At 48.9% G+C, this 23,350-nt stretch overlaps 2 protein-coding genes across 21 annotated transcripts; one reads left to right on the top strand and one right to left on the bottom strand.

The window, feature by feature from the left end:
- The first annotated feature begins 13 nt into the window (after positions 1-13).
- Positions 14-21,061, top strand: AKIP1 (A-kinase interacting protein 1). 14 transcript variants are annotated; one of them, XR_010127698.1, is made up of 8 exons: positions 48-178; positions 399-626; positions 1,404-1,484; positions 3,796-3,900; positions 6,240-6,320; positions 8,291-8,474; positions 16,835-17,048; positions 18,323-21,061. XR_010127698.1 is itself a non-coding variant. In XM_054438400.2 (6 exons), the coding sequence occupies exons 2-6, from the start codon at positions 405-407 to the stop codon at positions 8,432-8,434; spliced, it is 633 nt and encodes a 210-aa protein (XP_054294375.1). In that variant the 5' UTR covers positions 14-178; positions 399-404; the 3' UTR covers positions 8,435-9,029. The 14 variants fall into 14 exon arrangements, 7 of the variants coding, with proteins under 7 accessions (XP_054294375.1, XP_054294380.1, XP_054294381.1 ...); XR_008492325.2 differs by having other exon boundaries at positions 168-626; XM_054438400.2 differs by lacking the exons at positions 16,835-17,048; positions 18,323-21,061 and having other exon boundaries at positions 14-178; positions 8,291-9,029.
- On the bottom strand, positions 9,022-21,873 carry C9H11orf16 (chromosome 9 C11orf16 homolog). Of its 7 annotated transcripts, none has more exons than XM_054438398.2 (7): positions 21,550-21,793; positions 21,038-21,221; positions 18,263-18,419; positions 15,843-16,077; positions 14,371-15,015; positions 10,292-10,465; positions 9,022-9,401 (listed from the first exon to the last, which is right to left on the bottom strand). In XM_054438398.2, the coding sequence occupies exons 2-7, from the start codon at positions 21,178-21,180 to the stop codon at positions 9,391-9,393; spliced, it is 1,365 nt and encodes a 454-aa protein (XP_054294373.1). In that variant the 5' UTR covers positions 21,181-21,221; positions 21,550-21,793; the 3' UTR covers positions 9,022-9,390. The 7 variants fall into 7 exon arrangements, with proteins under 7 accessions (XP_054294373.1, XP_054294374.1, XP_054294372.1 ...); XM_054438399.2 differs by lacking the exon at positions 21,550-21,793 and adding an exon at positions 21,796-21,873 and having other exon boundaries at positions 9,024-9,401; XM_054438397.2 differs by having other exon boundaries at positions 9,024-9,401; positions 21,615-21,793.
- Between the last annotated feature and the right edge of the window lie 1,477 nt (positions 21,874-23,350).

Below are 23,350 nucleotides of genomic sequence, written 5' to 3'. Positions count from 1 at the left end.
AGGCAACACGCGCGCAGACGCCGCGGCTGGGACCCAGAAGGCGTGTTTGGCCGCCCCGCCGCCCCGCCTCTCCCGCCTTCCGCCAATGGCCCAGCTGCGCCGGCGCCGCCGGGAGCGATAGGCCTGGTCCCTCTTCCTAGGATAGCGCTGCGCGCATGCGCCCTGACGAGTGAGCCGGGTGAGTGGGCTCCCTAAGTAGCGGAAGGGGGAGATGGAAATGGAAGGGGCGAGCGCGCTAGGCCTCGTCCTGGCTGGGCTCCCGCTGGAGTGTGCGTTGGGGGCGGACCAGGAGCGGTGGTCTCCAGGGAGGTCGAGGCTGGGGCTCCCACCCGGATTTGGAGCAGGGTCGCCGCGGCCCAGCTGACCCGCCGGCGTTTGTACGTTATGTGCCCACTCAGGGAGCCATGGACAACTGTTTGGCGGCCGCAGCGCTGAATGGGGTGGACCGACGTTCCCTGCAGCGTTCAGCAAGGCTGGCTCTAGAAGTGCTGGAGAGGGCCAAGAGGAGGGCGGTGGACTGGCATGCCCTGGAGCGTCCCAAAGGCTGCATGGGGGTCCTTGCCCGGGAGGCGCCCCACCTAGAGAAACAGCCGGCAGCCGGCCCGCCCCGCGTTCTCCCAGGAGAGGTGAGGGTCGCTGTGCCGGCGACCGCCCCAGTCCTTCGCGCCGCGGTAGCCCGCTGGGAGCCAGGGGTGCGCAGCGCAGAAGCAGCTGAGGAAACCTCCCCTTAGCGGAAGCTGGAAAGGATCAGGACAATGAATGGAAAAGTCCTTTCAAAACGCTTTACATTTGACAGATTCTTGTTGGGTAGCTGTAGAATAACGGTAGTGTTCAGCCCTGGTTGGTTACTTTAAAAAAAAAAATTAGCCGGGCGCGGTGGCTCATGCTTGTAATCCCAGCACTTTGGGAGGCCGAGGCGGGCGGATCACCTGAGGTCGGGAGTTCGAAAGCAGCCTGACCAACATGGAGAAATCCCGTCTCTACTAAAAATACAAAATTAGCCGGGCAAGGTGGCGCATGTCTGTAATCCCAGGTACTAGGGAGGCTGAGGCGGGAGAATCGCTTGAACCCGGGAGGCGGAGGTTGCGGTGAGCCGAGATCGCGCCTTTGCACTCCAGCCTGAGCAACAAGAGCGAAACCTCCGTCTCAAAAAAAAAAAAAAAAAAAAAAATCTTACAGCTATCATCTGATAATAGAGGAAAGCCTGCAAACCTGTCTCTTAGATCCTGGATAAATTGCATGTTTATCTTTTAGAGTTGGAATTCTTTCTCAATAACATCGTTCTTTCTGACATAAACTTGCAGAGCCTTTCCAAAGGTAAAAAGGAGACTATTTCCAAAATGGCTTCATTCTCCAGCAGGGAATCCTAGAGCTAACCTGTGACGTGCCATTTATTCAAATAGAGAGAAGAGAGACCCCCAACCCTTAGTGCTTCCTTCAGAACAATGGCTGAATTCATGGACTATACTTCAAGTCAGTGTGGGGTAAGTTGGTGTGAACCAAAGCTATGCCCCATCACCTGCTGATGGACCACATTTGGATCTTTCTGGAATTTAGGGAGAATCTGGAGACTACCTGTTTCTCCTGCCCAGCCTTCATGGTCAGATTGTAATCAGTCAAGGACTTAAACCAGGGGGTAAATCCAAGTTAGAATTCACCTAATAAGTGTTTATTGAATGCCTAACTCTGTAGCTGACAATATAGCAATGAAAAGTCAGAAAAGGTCTTCTGCCCTCAGTGATCTTTCAGTCTAGTGGGGGGAAAAATAGCTTATTTGCCGAATTCCATAGCAAATAAGTTAAATATTAGGGTTTTTTTTTTTTTTAACTTTTTTTGTTTTTTTTTTTTTTGAGACAGAGTCTTGCTCTGTCGCCCAGGCTGGAGTGCAGTGACGCGATCTCGGCTCACCGCAAGCTCTCCCTCCCGGGTTCACACCATTCTCCTGCCTCAGCCTCCCTAGTAGCTGGGACTACAGGCGCCCACCACCACACCCAGCTAATTTTTTTTTTTTTTTTTCTTTAGTAGAGACGGGGTTTCACTGTGCTAGCCAGGATGGTCTCCATCTCCTGACTTCGTGATCCGCCCGCCTCAGCCTCTCAAAGTGCTGGGATTACGGGTGTGAGCCACCGTGCCCCACCTTTTTTTTTTTTTTTTTTTAATTGAGACAGAGTCTCACTCCATCACCCAGGCTGGAGTGCAGTGGCTCAGTCTTGGCTCACTGCAACCCCTACCTCCTGGCCTCCTGGTTCAAGCGATTCTCTTGCCTCAGCCTCCCGAGCAGCTGGGACTACAGGCACATGCCACCATGCCTGGCTAATTTTTGTATTTTTAGTAGAGACAGGGCTTCACCATGTTGGCCAGGCTGCTCTCGAACCCCTGACCTCGAGTGATCCGCACATCTTGGCCTCCCAAAGTGCTGGGATTACAGGCGTGAGCCACCATACCCAGCCAAGTCATCTTTCGATACTTAGGGAATGTTGAAGGCAGGCCAGAAAACATTCAAGGAAATTACCTGCATGGAAGGCACTGTCTTCTAGGAATTACAGCAGACTCTGGCCTCATGCAGCCTTAACACTTCGTGAGTCCTACATGGTTGTAAGGAGGCTGATCCACAAAGGAGATGGAAGAGAATACCTTGTTTCTGCCCTGCTTTTCAGTTTCATATGTTAAGATCTCAAAAAACTCTAATCTTTCTACGTCTTTTATAAGAATCCCTGACTCCAAGAATAGGATTCCAACCAAAGAGGAATACTTCAGGGAATATTTTTATCTTATTTGTGTTCAGTGGTTTTACAAAAATCAATAGCTTCAACTCCACTGTAAAGTGATTAAACCCTTGGTTCATGGTTCAGTAAAAGGAATAATATTTGTCTTTGGTTTGAGGTTTAGCAAACTGCTGTTCTTCATTTTGGTTTTCAGTTCATGCTTCAGTTCAAGTCTCTGTTATGAAATGGAGCCTCAGAACCTCTTGGCTTTCTAGAGATAGAATTAAGAATTATGTACTGGGTTTGCCTCCACAATTTGAAGCAGCCACTAAAACACATCTTTAGGTCTGTGTCCTCAAGTGCTTTTCCCAGCTTCTCACTCTTCTGGTCACATGTTTTTTAGACAGTGTCCCTACCTTGTGTTCAAAACAAGCAGGGCTGTGATGTCCTCATCATTAGTCATTATCAAGGGCAAGTCTAAGGCTAACTTTGAGGGGGAGGAAGGAAGCAGACAAGAGAAATGTAACTGTTTTCCGATCTTTTGGAAGATTCTTCTTAAATTAGAGATTTCTCCCTCCACTGCCCCGCATGCAGGAAGCACAGAGAAAAGGGCTGCAGAGCAGCTCTTGGGTTTATGTTTCATTTCCTGTTGTGTTTCTAAATCTCAAGAAAATGTACCCCTCTCTTCCCATGTCCTTGTCTGAGACTTAGACAATAAACATGGAACTGTTCATCCACATTTTTTAGGGGAGGAAATGAAAGGATATGTGCATTGGACATGGGGGCAAAGATGTGAAATTTGTTTAACCTGGCAGAGAGCATGGTCCTGCCCACCTTTAGTTAGCCAGTGTTCTTGCCCTACAGAGGCAGCAGGTGGCAGCACGGGGATGCCAAATGCATTTCTTTCTCTGCAGCCACTTTGGGTGGGCTAAGATTTGTTGCATGACTTCAGAGGCCTGTCAAGAGGGCAGGTAATTCACCTTTGCTCTCTTGCCTCCCTCCTTAACTGTACTTTACCCAAATATCAGGGTTTTTTGAAAATTTGACAAGACAATTTGGTTAGCTAACATCTTTGACATTACGTCTCTAGAAATATTATTCATCTGTGCCAGAGGAAGGAGGGGCAATCCATGTCTATCGTTATCACAGAGGCAAGTCAAAGCTGCACATATGCTCGGACATAGGGAATGGTCAGGTAAGTGTACTCAACTGTCCTGCACCATGCCTTCAGTCTACCAAGACATGACACCCTATATTCAAGAGCCCCTGCTAGACTGTGTCACTGGATGCCTGTGTGACTTGGCATTACAGTGCTTAAGAGAAATGTGTAAATTCATAGCCTTAGAGAACTTACAGCAATGAACATGAAATACGAGGTTGTCAAAAATATAAGATTGATGCCACTGTAGGATCTTTAGTTGAACCTGCAGTCCTGGGCCATGGGATTCTCGGGCAGGTTTAAAGAAAAGAGCTTCCAAGCCTGGAATGTGGTGTATGCAATGATCGCCCCTGTGACTATCCCCTGCACTCTATCCTGGGCAACATAGACCCTTTCTCTATTTCTTTTTTAAAAGAGCTCCAAATATCCTCTTCTATATTTAGGGATAGGATTTTTTTTTTCTTTTTTTTTTTTTTGAGACAGGGTCTTACTCTGTCACCCAGGCTAGAGTGCAGTGGAGCAATCATGGCTTACTGCAGCCTTGACTTCCTAGGCAGGTGATCCTCCCACCTGAACCTCCCAAGTAGCTGGGACTACAGGCGCATGCCACCACACCCAGCTAATTTTTAATGTTTTTAATAGAGATGGGGTTTTGCCATGTTGCCCAGGCTGGGGGAAAAGATTTTTAATAATTACATTTTTTACTGTAACGTGATAACTGTGATGCCTTTGGTAATTTTTTTTTTTTTTTTTTTTTGAGAGGGAGTCTCACTCTGTCAGTGCAGTGGTGCGATCGCGGCTCACCGCAACTTCTGCCTCCCAGGTTCAGACAGTTCTCCTGCCTCAGCCTCCCAAGTAGCTGGGACAATGTGCACACACCACCAGCCCAGCTAATTTTTTTTTTTTTTTTTTTTTTTTTTTTGTCGAGACACAGTCTTGCTCTGTTGCCCAGGCTGGAGTGCAGTGATACGATCTCAGCTCATAGCAAGCTCCGCCTCCCTGGTTCACAGCATTCTTCTGCCTCAGCCTCCTGAGTAGCTGGGACTACAGGCGTCTGCCACCACGCCTGGCTAATTTTTTGTATTTTTAATGGAGACGGGGTTTCACTGTGTTAGCCAGGACGGTCTCGATCTCCTGACCTCGTGATCCGCCTGCCTTGGCCTCCCAAAGTGCTGGGATTACAGGCGTAAGCCACCGCGCCTGGCCCATTTTTGTATTTTTTAATAGAGACAGAGTCTCACCGTGTTGGCCAGGCTGGTCTTGAACTCCTGACCTCAGGTGATCTGCCTGCCTCAGCCTCCCAAAGTGCTGAGATTACAGGCGTGAGCCACCATGCCTGGCCCATGTCTTTCATAATTTTTTAAAAGAAAGTAAAAGGGAAGTGTGGGGATGGGTGTCTCTTTTAACAAAATACTTTTTGTAAAGGTAATAACAATTATGGGCCTCTCACTACAAACTTACCTTTTACCACATGTCATTCTGGGGAAGCCAAAGATTCTGCTTATTGAACTGATTCAAAGGAGGAGGTAGTGGTGGTGGTTTCTGAGGAGACTAGGTTTTTTCTTTTGTTTTAAACTACACTACTTGTACTCAAAGATAGCAAACTGAAGTCCAGAGTCTATTCCGGAGTCTAAGTTGGATTCCTGACTTCTTTGGTCTGTCAGCCATTTTGGGGTGTTAGAGGGAGGAAGTTTAGGAAAAGGATGGGAGAGTGGGCACAGGGACATGTGCAAGGGCTGAGTGCACACTCGAAGCACCTCCCACACGCCTCCCCTGGCCTGGGAGGTGAGTAGGGTGCCAGAGCTTGAGTCCTGAGCCCCCTTTTCTGGCCTAGCCTGAACTCTTACTACCTAAGTGCACGTGACCCTAAAGGGTGCACTTAGGTACACGTGGGGAAGAGTCGTTCCCATCTCTCCCTTTAAAATGTAAGTTCCCTCAAAGGGAAATTGGCTTTATCAGTCAGCCTGTTCCCTTCTAGGACCACCCCCACTCCTAGAAGAAGCACAGAAGAGAATGTATTGAGAGCCTAAGTGTCACTTTTGCATTTTAAATTTTCCCTGCAATCCAAGAGTGCCATGTTACAGACTGGAAAACCAAGGCTCAAGAGAAGTTAATCTCTCTTAGTAAATAGCAGAGATAGGACTGAAACTCAGTTGTGTCTGATTCCAAAGCCCATGTAAGGATGAAAATTATAGTAACCACCTGACTAAAAATACCTCACAGAATTCACTTAAAAATGCCTTAATGACTTAGATGACAACTTAGAAAAAGCTGGCAGAACAATTACTAACTCCTAATAAGGTAGAAGATAACTTCTCTTTATAATCCAAAAGTGAAAGCTTGGGCACAAATCAGTGTTCTACTTGTCGCTTCAGAGAAAAGACAGAAAAAAGACATCCCTTGGTCCTGGAGGCATTTATCAAGTATCAGAGCATGCTCCAGAGGCATCCCAGCCTGTGAGTACGGAACTGCTTACGCACTGGGTTTCACCACCATTGCAACTCCATGAACCAGCTGACATGGTTCTTAGAGGGCTATTTGAATTGAGTCTATAGTATTTTTAAGTTGAGGTGTTCTTACACTTAAGAAGGGCACACAAAATTTTGGTTCAGTGTAAAATTAGGTTTTGTTGGTATTCTTCCTTCACTCTAAGCTTCAGGGATACTCTTTGTGCCTGAACTCATAGTTGTGGTTGGAAAGAATGTGAAGTATTCACCTCTCAGTTCCTACAGCTCAGCTGGGCTGGCACTGGGTCCTGCTGGAATTCCACCATCTGTTCAAGCAGCAGGAGGGGCACGATCCTCCTGCTAACAAAGTGAAAACCATTGCTGAAATTCCGAAACATACACATTTGGTGAGATCAGGTTCCAAAACATTTGAAGGCATTTGTTCTTATTTTCCACAAATGTTTCTCTGTAAAAACATATAATGAGTTTTTCATTTTTAGGGTAAAGTACTCATTAGTTCATGAAGCCAGGGGATCCTTTTTGGAACTTGGAAGGGCTAGACATTCTGAGGAAAGGAACTTCATTCAGCATGGTGCCACAATACATTTACTTTTTGTTTGTATACAGTTTGCTACGAGTCAGGATTTGGAGCATACTAGAGTTAGTAACAATTAAGAATATTCTGCTTCTAGTACAAATATAAGTTGTTAAGGCTTAGACGCCTCTCAACACTTGCTGACTTTTGGTAATGCTGATGTTCCACAGTGTTGGAGTTCTACAGCCACATGCCAACCTTACCTCTATGTTTCCTTGTGTGCAAATGAAGCATCCTTGGCTTTCTGCAATTCTGATATAACCATATTTTCTAAAAGTGACTTTTATTTACATGGTTGACAACCAATAAATAGTTAATGACATTGTTGTACACATTTACATCAGTTAAAGGATGGTAGACTTCCAATTTCGCAGTAACTGGACAGGCATGAAAGAATACAACAGAAAACAGCTTTGGAAAAAATTGGCTTCAAATCCATCTGCAAGGTAGGAGGAAGAGGGGAAATTTCATAAAAATGTAAACATGATCATTTATTCCTCTGAGTGCAATTTGCTGGCCAGTAGTTTGGCTTTTCCTGTGTGTAGTAGTGGAATTGACAGCTTCTGCCTGTGGCCTCTTCTCAGCATTAAGTAAGCATGTAATGGCATCCCAGCTGTCACTCTGGCCCTTAATTACAGGCTCTTTTCTGGTTTGTGACTTTGTCCTTTTACCATTTGAACTGAGACCCATCCTCTGCCTGCATACCTGATGTAACCTACCAGCCATGAGTGAAGTCTACCCTTGGAAGACTGATTGTGCTCAGTTCGGCTCTAAATAAAATCTTTCCATTAACTCTGGCTTCCAATGTTTTGTACTCTGGGAGAACCAGTCCTCCAAGGGAGAGTTTTGTCAGCCAGCTGAATTGCTGCTTCAGTGACAAAATGGAATTCACTCAAATTGTTCTGAGCTTTAGGACAAAAGAAATGCCTGTCATCTTCCTGATAGTGAACTTAGCAAAGCACAGTTTAAAAGAATGGCTCTCATCACTCCCGAGTACCTTGTCATTACTGCTCATCTGTGCTAAGTGCCACTGTCTACTTCTGATCCCCAAAACAGTGGCCTCTAGCCTTTCCCTCTGCCTAACTCCAGGTAGAGTGTTCTTTTTCTAATCCTTCATGTTCATGTAACACTTTAGCATTTACAGAGCGTTTTCACATGCTTATTTGTGAGGTATTATCACAGTTCGAGAAATAAGGAAAGGCTGAGACCTACCAAAATGACAGTGTTGTACATGAGCAGGCTGAGCCTTGAAAGCAGGACCTCTGTCTCCCACATTAGCGCTTCATTCCATTACACCTCTGCAAGGACAGGTAGCCTGCTGGGGGCCCATGGTGGCACTGGGGTATAAAATCTCTAAACTGCTAATATCCTCTTTTCCTTCTAGGCTGAGAACATCTCTAAGGACCTCTACATAGAAGTATATCCAGGGACCTATTCTGTCACTGTGGGCTCAAATGACTTAACCAAGAAGACTCATGTGGTAGCAGTTGATTCTGGACAAAGTGTGGACCTGGTCTTCCCTGTGTGATGTTGACCATCACTGCCATCACATCACCTTTTTTTAAGTAGTAAGAATAAAGCCACTGTATGATTCTCTTAATAGCTATACATTAATCCTGTTTTTAGTGCTGACTGGGTCAGCCTTCCCAGGAACTGGAGTCTGTCTCTTTCAGTGCTTTTTTTGTTTGTTTGTTTGTTTTGAGACAGTCTCGCTCTGTTGCCCAGGCTGGAGTGCAGTGGTGTGATCTCGGCTCACTGCAAGTTCCGCCTCCCGGGTTCACACCATTCTCCTGCCTCAGCCTCCCGAGTAGCTGGCACTACAGCCGCCCACCACCACGCCCATCTATTTTTTTTGTATTTTTAGTAGAGACGGGGTTTCACCATGTTGGCCAGGATGGTCTTGATCTCTTGACCTCGTGATCCACCCACCTTGGCCTCCCAAAGTGCTGGGATTACAGGCGTGAGCCACCACGCCCAGCCTCAGTGCCTTTTTTAACTTGAGGATGTAGAAGTCCTCCATGCTTGTTTGCCTGAAAGTAATATAATGATGCTGTCTGAACAGGTTTTACTGCTTGCTTTCCAAGTAAAGGTTAATTATGATAATAAAGAGATTTGGAAATGAAGAGAATTCAATTTTATTAAGAGGTGAAACAAAATGTCACTCACATACAAGTAGGCTTTATGGGAAGGTGGCAGAGTGGCTGTGGACACATTTGCCCAAAGCAGGCTGACCCCCTCCTTCCATGGAAGAGGCATCTTAAAACAGTTTCACCAGGGCCCTGGCAGGGAGCCCCAGGGCAGGACCCCACACTCCTATAAGCCCTCACAACAGGTGCCTTCCTGCTGCTTATCTGCAGGGAGGTCTTCGTGGGGTGGAGATACTGCTGGTTATTTGACTGTTAACCTATGGCCTGTCCTCTGCCTCCTTCTGTTGAAGAAGGCCTTGTCAGCCACTCTGTATAACTCCTTGAGTATTTACCATGTTTATTCTTTACCTATAAAAGGGGAAAAAAATCCATAGATTGTTATGCTGACTGCAATTTTAAGAATCAAAAGTCACTGATTTTAAAAAGTCATTGATTGTGGCCGAGTGCGGTGGCTCATACCTGTAATCCCAACATTTTGGGAAACCAAGGCAGGAAGATCACTTGAGCCTAGTAATCAAGACCAGCCTGGTCAACACAGTGAGACCCTATCTCTACAAAAAGTAAAAAATTTAGTCAGGTGTGGTGGCATGTGCCTAGCTACTCAGGTCCTAGCTACTCAGGAGGCTCAGGTGGGAGGCTCACTTGAGCCCAGGAGTTCAAAGCTGTAGTGAGCCATGATTACGCCACTGCATTCCAGCCTGAGTGACAGAGTGAGATCCTGTCTCAGAAAAAAAAGTCATTGCTGTGTCCCAAATGTCTTGAAGCTGCCACAGCAGTACTGTGACATCTCCCAGTTTCGTTGCCTGGTGGTTCTCTCATTTTGAACACAAACCTTTACTTGGGAAAGGTGCCAGTATTTTATATGATGGAAATAAAGTTTAAGTAGGGCTATATTATCATTCTTAGTGAGGAATAGACTCCATATTCAGAGGGCCTAATAAAGCAGACCCCTACCCAATACCATAGAACAGAGGGTCATTTAAACGGGGATCCTTGCACCCCAAGAAGCCTGTGATTAAATTCATGGGTTCCTTAAGCCTTCTGAAATTACATGCAAAATTGAGGGTATGTGCATTTTTCTAGGACAAGGGGTCATAGGTTTTACTGTTCTCAAAGGGGATGTGACCCAAAAGGTCTAAGATCCATGTGAGGAGTCCTTAGGAAGCCCCTTTCCAGCCATTCTGCTTTACCTAGATCCTCAGGGCTCTTAGTCTAACGGGAATTCTTGTTCCACTTACGTATTGCAAGGCTCTGACTCCGCTTTCTGTGTTCAGCTTCCCCTGGCGGGGTCTGCGGTGGCTTCGTGTGGGTTGCTTTCGAGACCAGCTCCTTGGTAGTCCCCACTACTACAGTTTGTGCTCTCTGCCGTTTGTGATCCTTTTCTTCTTTCCAGATGTTGGAATATCTTGTTCCTAAACCCAAAAGTCAATTACTTAGGTTGAATATGCCACCATTTTGATGGGATAAGTAGAACTAAAACAAGGATCACTGAAGTATCTGTAAGCTCAAGCACTGTTTTCTTTTCATTTATTATGTATTTGAGACAGGGTCTTGCTATATCACCCAGGCTGGAATGCAGTGGCATGATCATAGCTCACTGCAGCCTCAACCACCTGGGCTCAAGCCATCCTCCCACCTGCCACCCCCTCTTCACTACAGCCCCCAGTAGCTGGGACCACAGGCACACACCACCATGCTCAGCTAATTGTTTAGTTTTTTGTAGAAACAGGGTCTCACTATGTTGCCCAGGCTGGTCTTGAACTCCTGGGCTCAAGAGATCCTCCAGCCTCAGCCTCCCAAAGTGTTGCAGTTACAGGTGTAAGCCACTACACCTGGCCTGTTTTCTTTTGCCATCACGCAATGTGTCCATGTAATGTTTTCTATTTTTAGAGAAAAAAATTGTTATCATTTCTGGCCCTTATGCTTTTGGGAAACATTACCTGATACCCAAGATTTGGAGTTGTGAAGAAGTTATTAGATGTGTTTTCTAAACTGCCAGTAGGGCAAGGAAAGGTAACTGACTGCCACCAGTTAAAGGAGCTTCGACACCTTCACTGATCACTGATAACACAGACCACAAAGAAGAGATTACAAGCTGACAGAAAAACAAATTTTAAGAAATTGAACTGGGTGCATTGGTGCACACCTGTAATCTCAACTATTTGGGAGGCTGAGGCGGCAGGATTGCTTGAGCCCAGGAGTTTGAGGCTGCAGTGAGCTATGATCGTGCCACTGCCCTCCAGCCTGGGTGACATAGTGAGATCCTGTCTCTAAAAATAAAAAAAAATATTGGGGCAAAACAAAAATAATGGGAGATGTGACTTCCTGAGGAATAGACCAATGTAAAAGGGAAGGAACGCTCTTTACGTTTCTTTTAAAACTACAGATTGAATCCTGTTTCAGTCAAAGGAGGCAGAAAGTACCTCCCTGCCAGCAGCTCACAATCTGGCCTCCCTAGGACTATTAGGATCTAATTGTAACCTCTCACTGCCTGTAACTGAAAGTAAGGGAAAGTGTGGAGGACAGGGAAACCTATGCAAGAGCTTTTGTGAGAGGCAAAGCTCAAAATTGAGTGTCGAGCATCAGCACTCGACAGAACGGATATCAAGTCCTGATAGCAAGAACTGATTAAACATCAAGCATGTTTAGGAGAAGCAAAACAGCATATTTCCTTTAAAAGATACAAAACCTGGAGGGGAGAAAAGCAAAGCTCTGGTGTTTGCCTTGTTTCAGCCCTGACCCTGGTTTTCTGTGCTTCTCTTCACTAGTGAGCAGGCAGTCCCACGTGTGTGGTGAGGGCGGGGGATGGCCATGTCTCTACACCCACTCTCGGGCATGCTCTCCATATATTTGGGAACATGCTGATCATGCTCATGGGTCAGCCCCAGGAACTTTCCCTAGAGCATAACACAAGATCCAGTATTTAACAGGAAAGCCAGGCCAAGTACCTGAAGATACTATAGTTCTCTTCTTTATAGTCAATTATTAGAATTTATTTCAAGGGAAAAAATAACTTTGGAGTGGATCTGTTTAAATGTGGTGATGGAGCGAGACTGTAGGTGTAAGTGGCTTTGAGCAGTAGCAGTAAGAGCTGTGTAAACTTAGGGCCAGGGGAAATTTGTCTGGACTTAATCAGGTTTGGAACCCTTCTAGAGTTTGCTATGGAGCAAGCCACAGCAATGGGAACACAGACGTGGTACTTAGGGTATGTCTGGCCTCCATGGCCCCTCTGGTTGTCCTTCTCCCCTATGCTGGGCTTGGCACTGTCTCAGTTGCTCCACACAGACCCCTCTCTGTTGGGTAGGTACAGCTCTTCTTTCTCCAAGCTGTGCTGGAGCAAGAGACATTGGGAGCTATGGAGAATTTAGCATGAAAACTCTAGAGTTTGGTACCATCTTCTTTATGCCCTCTCTGCAAGTGATAATATAAATAAAATGGTGCCAAACTCTAGAGGTTTCATGCTAAATTCTCCATAGCGGCATTTCTTTCTTTTCTTTTTTTTTATTTTTGCAGACAGAGTCTCGCGTGTCGCCCAGGCTGGAGTGTAGTGGCTTACTCTGCCTCCCAGCTTCAACCGTTTCTCGTACCTCAGCCTCCCAACTAGCTGGGATTACAGACGTGCATCACAATGCCTGGCTAATTTTTGTATTTTTAGTAGAGACGGGGTTTCACTTTGTTGGTCAGGCTGGTCTCAAACCCCTGACCTCAAGTGATCCGCTCCCCCCACCACCCCCCGGCCTCCCAAAGTGCTGAGTGAGCCACTGTGCCCAGCGAAATCGCCATTTCTGAGTGGCTGCTGCCAAGGCTTGCCATTGCAAGATTGGAGTAACCCATTTCACAGAAGCCCAGGACCCACCTCCCCATTTTATATTTTCAATACAAAGTTTCCTCCTGGAGAGTGGAGGAAGAGCACAGCTGGGCCTATGAGAGATAGGGGAAAAATCCTCATATAAAATCCAAGTGCAGCAGACATACTCCTCCCCACCCCTCCCAAAGCCCAGGGGTTCAGAGGAGTCACCAGGAAAGCTGCTCATTACAAACAATTTCTCAACTTTCTGGAACTGAACACTAATGAAGTCCTTACCCCTGGGGCAAGATTGAAATCTTCATTGGTGCCAGCTTGGTGGTTCACGCCTGTAATCCCAGCACTTTGGGAGGCCGAGGCAGGCAGATCACTTAGGCCAGGGGTTCGAGACCTGCCTGGCCAACATGGCGAAACCCCATCTCCACTAAAAATACAAAAAGTTAGCCAGGCATGGTGGCATGCACCTATAATCCCAGCTACTGGGGAGGCTGAGGCATGAGAATCACTCAAACCTGGGAGGCAGAGGTTGCAGTGAGCCAAAATCATGCCACTGCACTCCAGCCTGGGCAACAGAGTGAGACTCTGTCTCAAAAAAAAAAAAAAAAAACAAAAAAAAAACCTTCATGGGCTGAGCAGTCCTTCTAGCTCAGTGGCTGTCCTAGAAATAGGGCTATGGTTTCAACCAGGGACCCCCAGTGGGTCCCAGTGTGGGCAGTGCCTAGAGATCTAAGCCCTTAGCAGTGGTGTTCCTTCACCTCACAGCCTCCCTGCCCCAGATAACGTTCAGTGACCCCAGGACTCCCAGAATCTTGTCAAGGGCCAGACTTATCCAGGCTACCTCCTTCACACAGCTCTGACAGGCTTCTGCTCTTTCTGGACTCCGTTGGGAATTTAGATAGGATGGGCTCCCCGAACCTAGCAGGGCCCGCCACACAGTTCTCAGCTGGAGGCGATGCAGTGTGGGGACTGCCAGTGGCAACAGGACACAGCTTCCCTGTTGGCCATGAGGGATAAGAAGCACATCGCAGTGCCCGGGTCCTCCCTCTCACTTACTGAGGGACCCAGCAGGAGAGTGGGGCCTCATGACCAATGCTTAAGACCAGTTTCTATGCTTCAGTGCATCAACTCTCATCAACACCTGGAGGCGTTTGGACTGTTCATCTAGAGAAAAACCAAGGCCTCCAAGAAAAAAGGAGGGGACTAAAAACAGACAATGGCAGTGCTCTGTCAGTAGAGACTAGTGAAGAAAGAAAAAGGCAGGTATTAAATAGGGATGCAACCTTAGCACAAAGATCAGTTCATCCTTCTGCTCCTTTGGGCCTCATAGCTGAAATGGAAACCTGCTATTTCCCTCTTGCCACAGCCTCCTCTTCAGCATGACCAGACTCCCAAGGATTACTGCAGTCCCAACAGAGTGGACACGTGCATGAAATTCCTAAGGGACATGTGGGAGGGAAGGGAGCTGGGGCCCCAGCCCCTGCCTTAGAAGGCAAGCCCACTCCCTTGGTATACCTGACTTCCCAGGGCATGGCTCAGGCCCGTTTCTCTTCCAATACCTCCACTCAGGCTGGCAGAGGCCACTCTGCCTCAGAGGCGTCTTAAGAAGGATGGGATCTGTGTTGACTGCAGTGTTCACCGTCAGTCTCTGGGGAGGGCCCATCTCTAGATCATTCTCCACACCGTCTTGTTCACAGGAGGAGGATGAGGAGGAAGAAACAGCCAAGGGAGCATGCATTGCTACTTTCTCCTCTTTAGGACCTTCCAGGGGCAAAAGCTGTGCTGTGGGTTCCAACTCCGGAAGTTCTCTGGCCATGACTTCTGAGGTCCTGGTTAGAGGCCACCAAGTGGTGCCACATGGGGGGCAGCCACAGAGGCAGCCCTGGCACAGCAACTGGCAGCAGGTATGAGGATGGCAGAGAGGGTACAGGAATGGAGCATCCGGAGGAAGCTCGTTAGTGATGCGCCCAGTGATTGGCCCTAGCAGAGAGCAGCAAGGGGCCCAGTGAAGGGGCCTGGGGTGCTCCCTGGTGAAAGATTTGTGCAGCTTCTCCACAGCCTTCTTCCAGATGGCCAGGGACACCGACTGGACCCCACCTAGGGACACTTTAGCGGCTTTGCCATTCCAGAAGTGAACAGTGATTTCTTCTTCCTTTGATGCTACTTAAAAAAAACGGCAACATTTTGTTATAATTACCAATTATCTTTTTTTTTTTTTTTTGAGACAGGGTCTGGCTCAGGCTGGAGTGCAGTGGCGCAGTGATAGCTCACTGCAGCCTCAACCTCCCAGGCTCAAGCCATCCTCCTGCCTCAGCCTCCCAAGTAGCTTCCACTTCCTAATCGTGGGATAAATCCTCTCCTATCCACACAGGCAAAGGCAGAGCTTCAGCCTGGCCCCTCTGCTCTGGCTGCCTGGCTTCTCACATGCACCTCTCCATGGAGAGCCTGCCAGGAACATCCTTCACCTGCACCTCTCCATGGAGAGCCTGCCAGGAACATCCTTCACCTGCATCATAGTTACCTCCACTTCCCAAGGACTTGCCTGAGCCTCCCTGCCTCCTAGACTACAGTGGCCTGCAGGGGCTCACTTTTCTTGTCAAAACCAAAATGCCTTCTCAGTAGAAGCCTCATTCTGTCATTCTCTGAATTACAGTAGTGCTGACTGACCCTGCAGAAGAGGACTGTCTGGTCCCTGGAGGACCTGGTGAGGGCTGGGTCGTGAGTAGCTAAACCATGGTTTAGCTAACCAACATAGATATGAGAGTTTTAGGCCATTACCCTGATTACAATTTTTTTTATAATCTGAAAGATACAATGTGCATCTTGAGGCATCTGTTGCTGCCTCAAGACTAAGCAGCAAGCAAGGGGGAAAAATTCTTAATGCCTTAGAAACCCCTAAGCTGTAGATGCAGCCTTGGCTCTGTCCTCTGGCCTGATTACAGCCTGGCTCCTTCTGGGAACTGATGGGTCAGAGCAGCTTCTCTTACCTCTCTGGGGATCTCTCATCTCCAAGCCCAAAAGAACAGTGCCAGGGCCATACTGCTGTTGGCGTGGCTCCCAGAGTGCCAGCACCTTATCCCCTGGTCTCAGTGAGTATCCTACAGATGGTGAGAGAGGAATGACATCCTCTTCTAAGACCACTCTCTGCTGCTGGGCTGGCAGCTTTGAGCCTGCGACAAGAGGAGCCTCGAATTCCACAAGCAGGACCCCCTGTCTCTCCAGCTGTGGGAAAGAAAACACTCAGAATAAGACCTGGCATTACAAAGTACAATAGGGAGCACCCAGGTTCCCTACGATGCCCCCAAACCAGGCCCAGGGGCTGCCTTCCAAACAGTGACAGGCACCTAAAGAAGGGACAGGGCAGATGCTGCTTCAAGCCAGTCAAAGCCAAGAGAGGCAGGCTGTGTGGCGCGGTTGTGCTTCCCTGAATCTCTTCTTGCCTTGGGCAACTCTTGTGGATCACTTCCTGCCTCTGCCTTTCCATTCCCTTCCTTTGCCTGGTTTTCTTTCCTCCTACCAAATTTTTGACCTGCAATTGCCAGGAGTAACCTGGGTCCTCCCTGGACCTTTTCTCAATGCAATCTCCTCCTTCCAGCACCCCCAAGAAGCACTGCTCCTGTGTCCAAGACCAACCAGGGATGTGTCCAAGACCAACAGGATGGTTGTTCACCTGTGAGGCTCACGTAGGCGAGGAGCGATTGTGGCCACAGAGCTGCCCTCAGCACTGCCCTTGCAGTCAACGAGGAAAGGGTTAGCTAAGCAAATGAATAGCAAAAGTGAGAGAACAGTGCTGCAGCTACTTAAAAGTACAAGCTGTTTCAAGTACTCTGTGATTTAGAAGAGAAATAAACTCTGGTTATAAATTATTTTTACCAAATCACTGGACAGAACCTATATTTGAGCAAAGCTTTGCTAGAATTTCATTTTAATTCACATATTAGTTACTTGAAAATTGACTTTTTTTTTTTTTTTTTTCCAGACTGAGTTTCGCTCATCACCCAGGCTAGAGTGCAATGGCGTGATCTTGGTTCACTGCAACCTCTGCCTCCTGGGTTCAAGTGATTCTCCTGTCTCAGGTTCCCGAGCAGCTGGGACTACAGGAGCCCACCACCTTGCTCAGCTAATTTTTGTATATTTAGTACAGACGCGGTGTCACCACGTTGGCCAGGCTGGTCTCGAACTTCTGAGCTCAGGTAACCTACCCTTCTTGGTTTCCCAAAGTGCTATTATTACAGGCATGAGCAACCGCACCTGGCTGAAAACTGACTTTTGATTGGAAATTCTGAAATTCATATTTTTAAAGAATTTACACTAGTCTTCCCTTCATGAATCTACATTCACACAGTAAGTCTGACTCTGAAAAAAAGAAAAAGAAAAAGAAGTGAGTAGCCACTGAAGTACAGGCCAGGCCTGGCCCCCAGCATGGTGGGAGTGTGCTTCTCTGTATACCAGCACACACCCGTGCATGTGAGCAAACACATCTCGTTCCACCTTTCCCTTAGGCTAGTGTTCATTCAACACACTGAATTTTCCTCAATAAAGTACTTTTAAAGTACATTTTCTTCTCTGTTATGCATTGAATTGTGTCCCGTTCCCCACCTCCACCCTCCTCCCACAGGCTGGAGTGCAGTGGTGCCATCAGTTTGGGGCTCAAGTGATCCTCCTGCCTCAGCCTCCCAAGTAGCTGCGACTACAGCCATTTGCCACCATGCCTGGCTAATTTTTAAATTTTTTGTAGAGACAGGGTCTCGCTATGTTGCCCAGGCTGGTCTCGAACTCCTGGCCTCAAGCAATCCTCCCACCACCACCTCTCAAAGTGCTGGGATTACAGGCATGAGCCAACATGCCTTGCCCCCTGCCAAATTCATATGTTGAAGTCCTAGCCCCCAGAATGTGACCTTATTTAGGGATAGGGTCATTGCAAATGTAATTAAGATGGGGACTGAATATGGCAGGTCCCTAATCCAGTGTGATTGATGTCCTTATAAAGGGGGAAATGAAAGCCCCGTAAAGGTAAAGGCAGAGATCAAGGCGATGCCTCCATAAGCTAAGGAACACCAAAGCCTGCCAGCAAGCCATGAGAAGCCAGAAGCAGGGCATGGAAATGATTCTTCTTCACAGCTCTCAGAAGGAACCAACCTTGCCAACGCCTGGACTTCCAGCCTTCAGAAATGGGAGATGACACATTTCTGTGGTTTAAGCCACTCCGTTTGTTGCATTTTGTTAGGGAGCCCTAGCAAACTAATACACTCAGTGGTATTACGTGTTCACTTCTACAACATGGCCATGGGAGAGCTGTGCTTATCCAAGAAACCAGCCTGCTAGATGCACACAGCTAAGGCATGTCAGGTATGACGAGGCCACCCAGAGGAGCACGCCAGGGAGATACTGGGGGTCAGGGACTTGCCTCGGGAGCGGCCTTTATTTGGGCCCGGTAGTAAAAACCATCTGCTTCCTTTCTTGCTAGGACCCATGTGTTGGCAGCATCTCCAGCTCTTCCCAGCCAGCCAGGCCCCTGCCATGCTGGGTCGGCAATGTGGAGACACGGGCAAGAAGAGGCGTGCCTGGAAAAAAGCAAATGGAATTAGTGGATAGAGAGCAACAAGCCCTAAACACATCAAGAAACATGTTTCACAGGTACCTCTAAGGTGCACCACAGCACATGAGGCATGTGGAACAGAAATCCATATGGAAAGTGGCAATCTGTGACTTCCGGAAGGATAAGGTAAACCTCCGGGAGGGGCAGAAGGAGAGGACAGTGAAGGGAACCATCCCTGGTGGATTGGGAGTTGGTTCAAGGCAACCAAAAGGTAATTCGCCTTGATACATTCAAGTTAATTGATGCTTGTTCCTACACTAGACTACAGACTGGAAAAGTGTGGCTCAAGCCTGTAATCCCAGCACTTTGGGAGGCCGATGCGGATGGATCACTTGAGCTCAGGAATTCAAGACCAGCCTGGGCAACATGGTGAAACCCCATCTCTACCAAAAATACAAAAAATTAGCTGGGTGTGGTGGTGTGAGCCTGTGGTCCCAGCTACTTGGGAGGCTGAGGTAGGAGGATTGCTTGAACCTGGGAGGTAGAGGTTGCAGTGGGCTGAAATGACACTACTGCACTCCAGCCTGGGTGACAAGGTGAGACCCCCATCAAAAAAAAGAAAAGAAGAGTGCCAGGGGCCGGGAGCGGTGGCTCACGCCTGTAATCCCAGCACTTTGGGAGGCCGAGATGGGCGGATCACGGGGTCAAGAGATCGAGACTGTCTGGACAACATGGTGAAAGCCCACCTCTACTAAAAATACAAAAATTAGGTGGGCGTGGTGGTGGGTGCCTGTAGTCTCAGCTACTCAGGAGGCTGAGGCAGGAGAATCGCTTGGAGGCAGGAGAATCGCTTGAACCCAGGAGGCGCAGGTTGCAGTGAGCCAAGATTGTGCCACTGTACTCCAGCCTGGTGACAGAGCGAGACTCCGTCTCAAAAAAAAAAAAAAAGAAAAAAAAAAAAAGGGCCAAGAGGGTAAATCCTAAGGCGGCGTGTGGGATTCCAGGATGAGGCGTGGAAGCTTGCATAGTAATACCAAGGGTGTGAAACTGTAATGCCACTTGATGCTGTGGGGTCAGAGGGATGAGAAAGTGTTTGGGCAGGGACAACCCAGAGGAGCTAAGGGGCTGTGGGACAGAAAAATGAGATGCTAGTTACAGAAAATGTGGTCAGGGCCAGTTGGCCTAGGGGAGTTGTTGAGTCAGGGTTTGGGTTTTTGAAGAACCCATTTTACTTTATGGGCAAGGCTGAATGCAAAGGGAGCCTGTCTGCCTCCTGCTGCCATCAACATGCCGTCACTGCACCCAGGCTGTTTGTGCTGAGGAGCTCCTGCAGGCCCATGCTGAGCTGCCCTCAGCCCCCCTCAGCCTCCTTCCTGTGCTTGTTGGCATCTAAAGTCCCATGCTTAACTCTAGCCTTGAACAGGATGGTCCACCGGGTGGATCACGAAAGGGAGCCATTAAGGATCATTCAAGCTGGCATGTCCCTAATGTGGGCAGAATGGATCAGGCAGCAGGAATGCAAGTCCCTGGAGATGACACGCTCCACATGTGCATATAGGGCTGTGGTGCCTTTGGCCTCTTGTATCCACGCTTTAGAAAGCGGACTGAGGATCCTATTCAGGAAAATCCTGGACAAAGGAGGGGTACCGAGGGAACCTGAAGAGGGACCTGGAGACCCCACATTAGCTGATTTCTCATATGGTGGCCGAGCAAGTCTCATTGTTTTTTTTGGTTTTGTTTTGTTTTTGAGACGGAGTCCCGCTCTGTTCCCTAGGCTCGAGCGCAGTGGCGCTGTCTCGGCTCACTGCAACCTCCGCCTCCCGAGTTAATTTTCCTGCCTCAGCCTCCTGAGTAGATGGGAATACAGGCATGCGCCACCACGCCCAGCTAATTATTTTTTTTTCTTTGAGACAGAGTCTCACTCTGTCGCCCAGGCTGGAGTGCAATGGCGCGATCTCGGCTCACTGCAACCTTTCCACCTTCCGAGTTCAAGCAATTCTCTGCCTCATCCTCCTGAGTAGCTGGGATTACAGGCACCCACCACCATGCCTGGCTAATTTTTATATTTTTAGTAGAGACGGGGTTTCACCATCTTGGCCAGGCTGGTCTCGAACTCCTGACCTCGGGTGATCCACCCGCCTTGGCCTCCCAAAGTGCTGGGATTACAGGCATGAGCCACCATGCCCAGCCAATTTTTTTTGTATTTTTAGTAGATGGGGTTTTGCCATGTTTGGTCAGACTGGTCTCGAACTCCTGACCTCAAGTGATCCGCTTGCCTCGGCCTTCCAAAGTGCTGGGATTGTATACAGGCATGAGCCACTGCGCCCAGCCAAGTCTCAGCGCTGATGGTAAAATGAGCTATAAACTTGGTAACTGGCTATCCCTAACTGCCTTCTCTCACTCATGCCAACTGCGGCATCTGCAACTCTGCTAAAGCCAGATCAACCCTGGAGGACTCTGGGAGCACAATGCAGGCTGGAGTGACAGACCCCACACAGATACGCCAATCATAGGCCAAACAATGAAGACCCCTTTCTGCCTTCTCAGGAAGCAAGTCTGTCCACCAAGGTCTACCACTAACAGCCAAGAATAAAGGAAAAAGAAAAGGGCACCCACTTCCCCCAGAGGGGCAGAGACAGGTACCTTGCAAGGGGCTTGTGCCCGGTGAGCCAGGGCGCTTGGAGGGCAAAGGGGTAGGTGAAGGAGAGGTCCCAGGGTGGAGCAGCACTGTCCCAGCCAGGGGCCTTCAGGCTTGTGGCCACGCTGCAGTATTTGAGCAAAGGCATCCTGGGCCCGTGGAGGATTCTATGGCCTTCAGAAGATCCACCTGAGAATAGGCACCACCATTACCTGAGCTGCAGCTTGAAGCAAGCGGTGGCCGCCTGGGCGAGGCAGGGCTCAGCTCTGCAGTTAGCTGCCTCTGGGGACAGTTGAGTCCATGCACGGCCCCACCTGCTCCCACAAACTCTCACAGTTTCCTCTTTGAGTCACCTGCCTTGGGAACCTCCACCCAGGAAACAGGGAACGGATTGGAAGAGCAAATGCTGTGAGTTTAGAGCAGCCCAGCTTTAAATCCTCCCCTACAGCCTGCTGGCTGTGTGCTCACTTAACCTCTGCCCTCCAGTTACACTCAGGATAGAATACATGGAAAGCACCTGGCGTATTCAGCAGCTCAACTTATGTTAGTATTTTTCCTCCTTCCTCCTCCCCAGCCACCTACAAGGCTAGTTCTGACCCCAGGCAAGCCGAGATCTCAGGGCCGTCCATCTCCTTTCCAGCCCTGTTCAGAGGAGACAGCTGCCACCAGGGCCCAAGATCAAGCCGCACTGCTGCAGCCCACCAGAGCCCCATGAGGGTCCGCCCCTGCCCAAGTCCACAGGTCTGACCCCAAAAGGACTTACCCACAGCCCCAAACTCCCAGCCTCCACCTCAGCCTCAGGCCCCTTCTGACAGTTGGGGCTCAGGGCCTCAGCCCAACCGACTCCTGGTTGCCACGCCGGTTACCATGGGTGCAGCCCGGGGACGCTGTCGTCTGTGGCCAGTGAGTGCACTGAGAGGGAGACAGGAGGCCTTGGAAGGTAGGGGTGGGGCAGGAAGTGATGGGGGAGGGGGTGTTCTCCAGGTTTCCCTTTGGAGAGAAGAGGAGGAGGAAGAAGGGAAAAAGGCCAGTGTAGCCTCAGTTCTCCAAAGCTCAGGCTGCCCCGCTGCTGGAAGTGTCAGTGGTGGTGGGAAGCCCTCACGGATCCCCGGAGACTCCTGTGAGGGAGGAGCCACCTCCGCAGAAACTGAGGGCCTCCTCCCTGTACACACTAGAGGCAGGGATGGGGGAGCCACTGGCGGCCTGGGGACTCTAGGATAGAATTTGTCCCTAGTCTAAACCAAAATAACCAAAGGTGTGGGCCTGTTTGTCTATAACAGGCAGGACTCTGTTGAGGAGCAGAGGTGTTGTGACCATTTGGAGTGAGAGGCGTGGACACTGGCAACAAAGGAACAGAAGTCCAGATTCTGCTCGTGGGAGGGGCTTGTATTTGGAGGCCTCTGACAGTCACTGTGCACTGGTTATGTGCCTGGTATGCAGGCATGTTTGGAGGTGTCTCCCACACATTCATACCCCGCTTCTACCAGGTCCTGTTTCAGTTGGCAGATCCATGTGGATAGGGAGGCCAGGGCCACCTCCAGGGGTAGAGTGGGTGTCAGCCACCCCTTCCATCCCCATCCGGCCCCAGGGTTTGGTTAGGCAGGGGCGTGTTCCTGAACCTGTCCAATCAGCAGGAATCTGGAGACTTTGGTTGGGAATCCTGGGATATAGGCTTTCTCTTTCTTCCTATGCCCGAACAAGAAAGCTGATAGTTCTGAGAGCCTCTGACAGCCTTTTGGGAACACTGAAGCTATTCCCAGAGAAAGAGAGGATAGACCTCAGGAAATAGAGGGTTTGTTTGTTTGTTTTGAGACAGGGTTGCCCAGGCTGGCCTCAAATTCCTGGGCTCAAGGGATCCTTTTGCCTCAGTCTTCCAAGGAGCTCGGACTGCAGACATGCACCCCCACGCCCAGCTGAAAATAGGTTCTCGGTGACAGTACTGAGTCCTGCCTGCAGGCAGTGCTGCTACTCTAGGCCTCAGCTGTGGGAGCCAATAATTCCCCTATTGATTATGCCACTCTGGATTGGGCTGTTTCTTACTTGCAACCAAAAGCCTCTTAACTGATGACTGCCCTCCCGGAGCATCACTTCATAGTCAGGAGAATGACTGCTGCCCAGGACCGTATACCAAGGTGGAGTTATTTGGCACACAAACAGTCTAAGAAAGACCCATGGCCAGGCGCGGTGGCTCATGCCTGTAATCCCAGCACTTTGGGAGGCCAAAGCAGGTGGATCACGAGGTCAGGAGATCGAGACCATCCTGGCTAACACAGTGAAATCCCATCTCTACTAAAAATACAAAAAATTAGCTGAGCGTG

Source organism: Pongo pygmaeus, chromosome 9 (genome assembly GCF_028885625.2).
Source record: "Pongo pygmaeus isolate AG05252 chromosome 9, NHGRI_mPonPyg2-v2.0_pri, whole genome shotgun sequence".
NCBI lineage: Eukaryota > Metazoa > Chordata > Mammalia > Primates > Hominidae > Pongo > Pongo pygmaeus.
Note: the sequence above shows the minus strand (reverse complement) of the source record. Positions and strands in the feature narration are given on the sequence as shown.

Coding starts and splice junctions, on each gene's coding strand:
- AKIP1 (XM_054438400.2), top strand. CDS start 405: ATGGACAACTGTTTGGCGGCCGCAGCGCTGAATGGGGTGGACCGACGT. Junction 627..1,403: donor CCCGCGTTCTCCCAGGAGAG/GTGAGGGTCGCT, acceptor TTATTCAAATAG/AGAGAAGAGAGACCCCCAAC. Junction 3,901..6,239: donor CGGACATAGGGAATGGTCAG/GTAAGTGTACTC, acceptor TTGTCGCTTCAG/AGAAAAGACAGAAAAAAGAC.
- C9H11orf16 (XM_054438395.2), bottom strand. CDS start 21,180: ATGCCTTTGCTCAAATACTGCAGCGTGGCCACAAGCCTGAAGGCCCCT. Junction 18,420..21,037: donor GGGCACAAGCCCCTTGCAAG/GTACCTGTCTCT, acceptor GCTTTTTTCCAG/GCACGCCTCTTCTTGCCCGT. Junction 16,078..18,262: donor AAATAAAGGCCGCTCCCGAG/GCAAGTCCCTGA, acceptor TCTTTCCCACAG/CTGGAGAGACAGGGGGTCCT.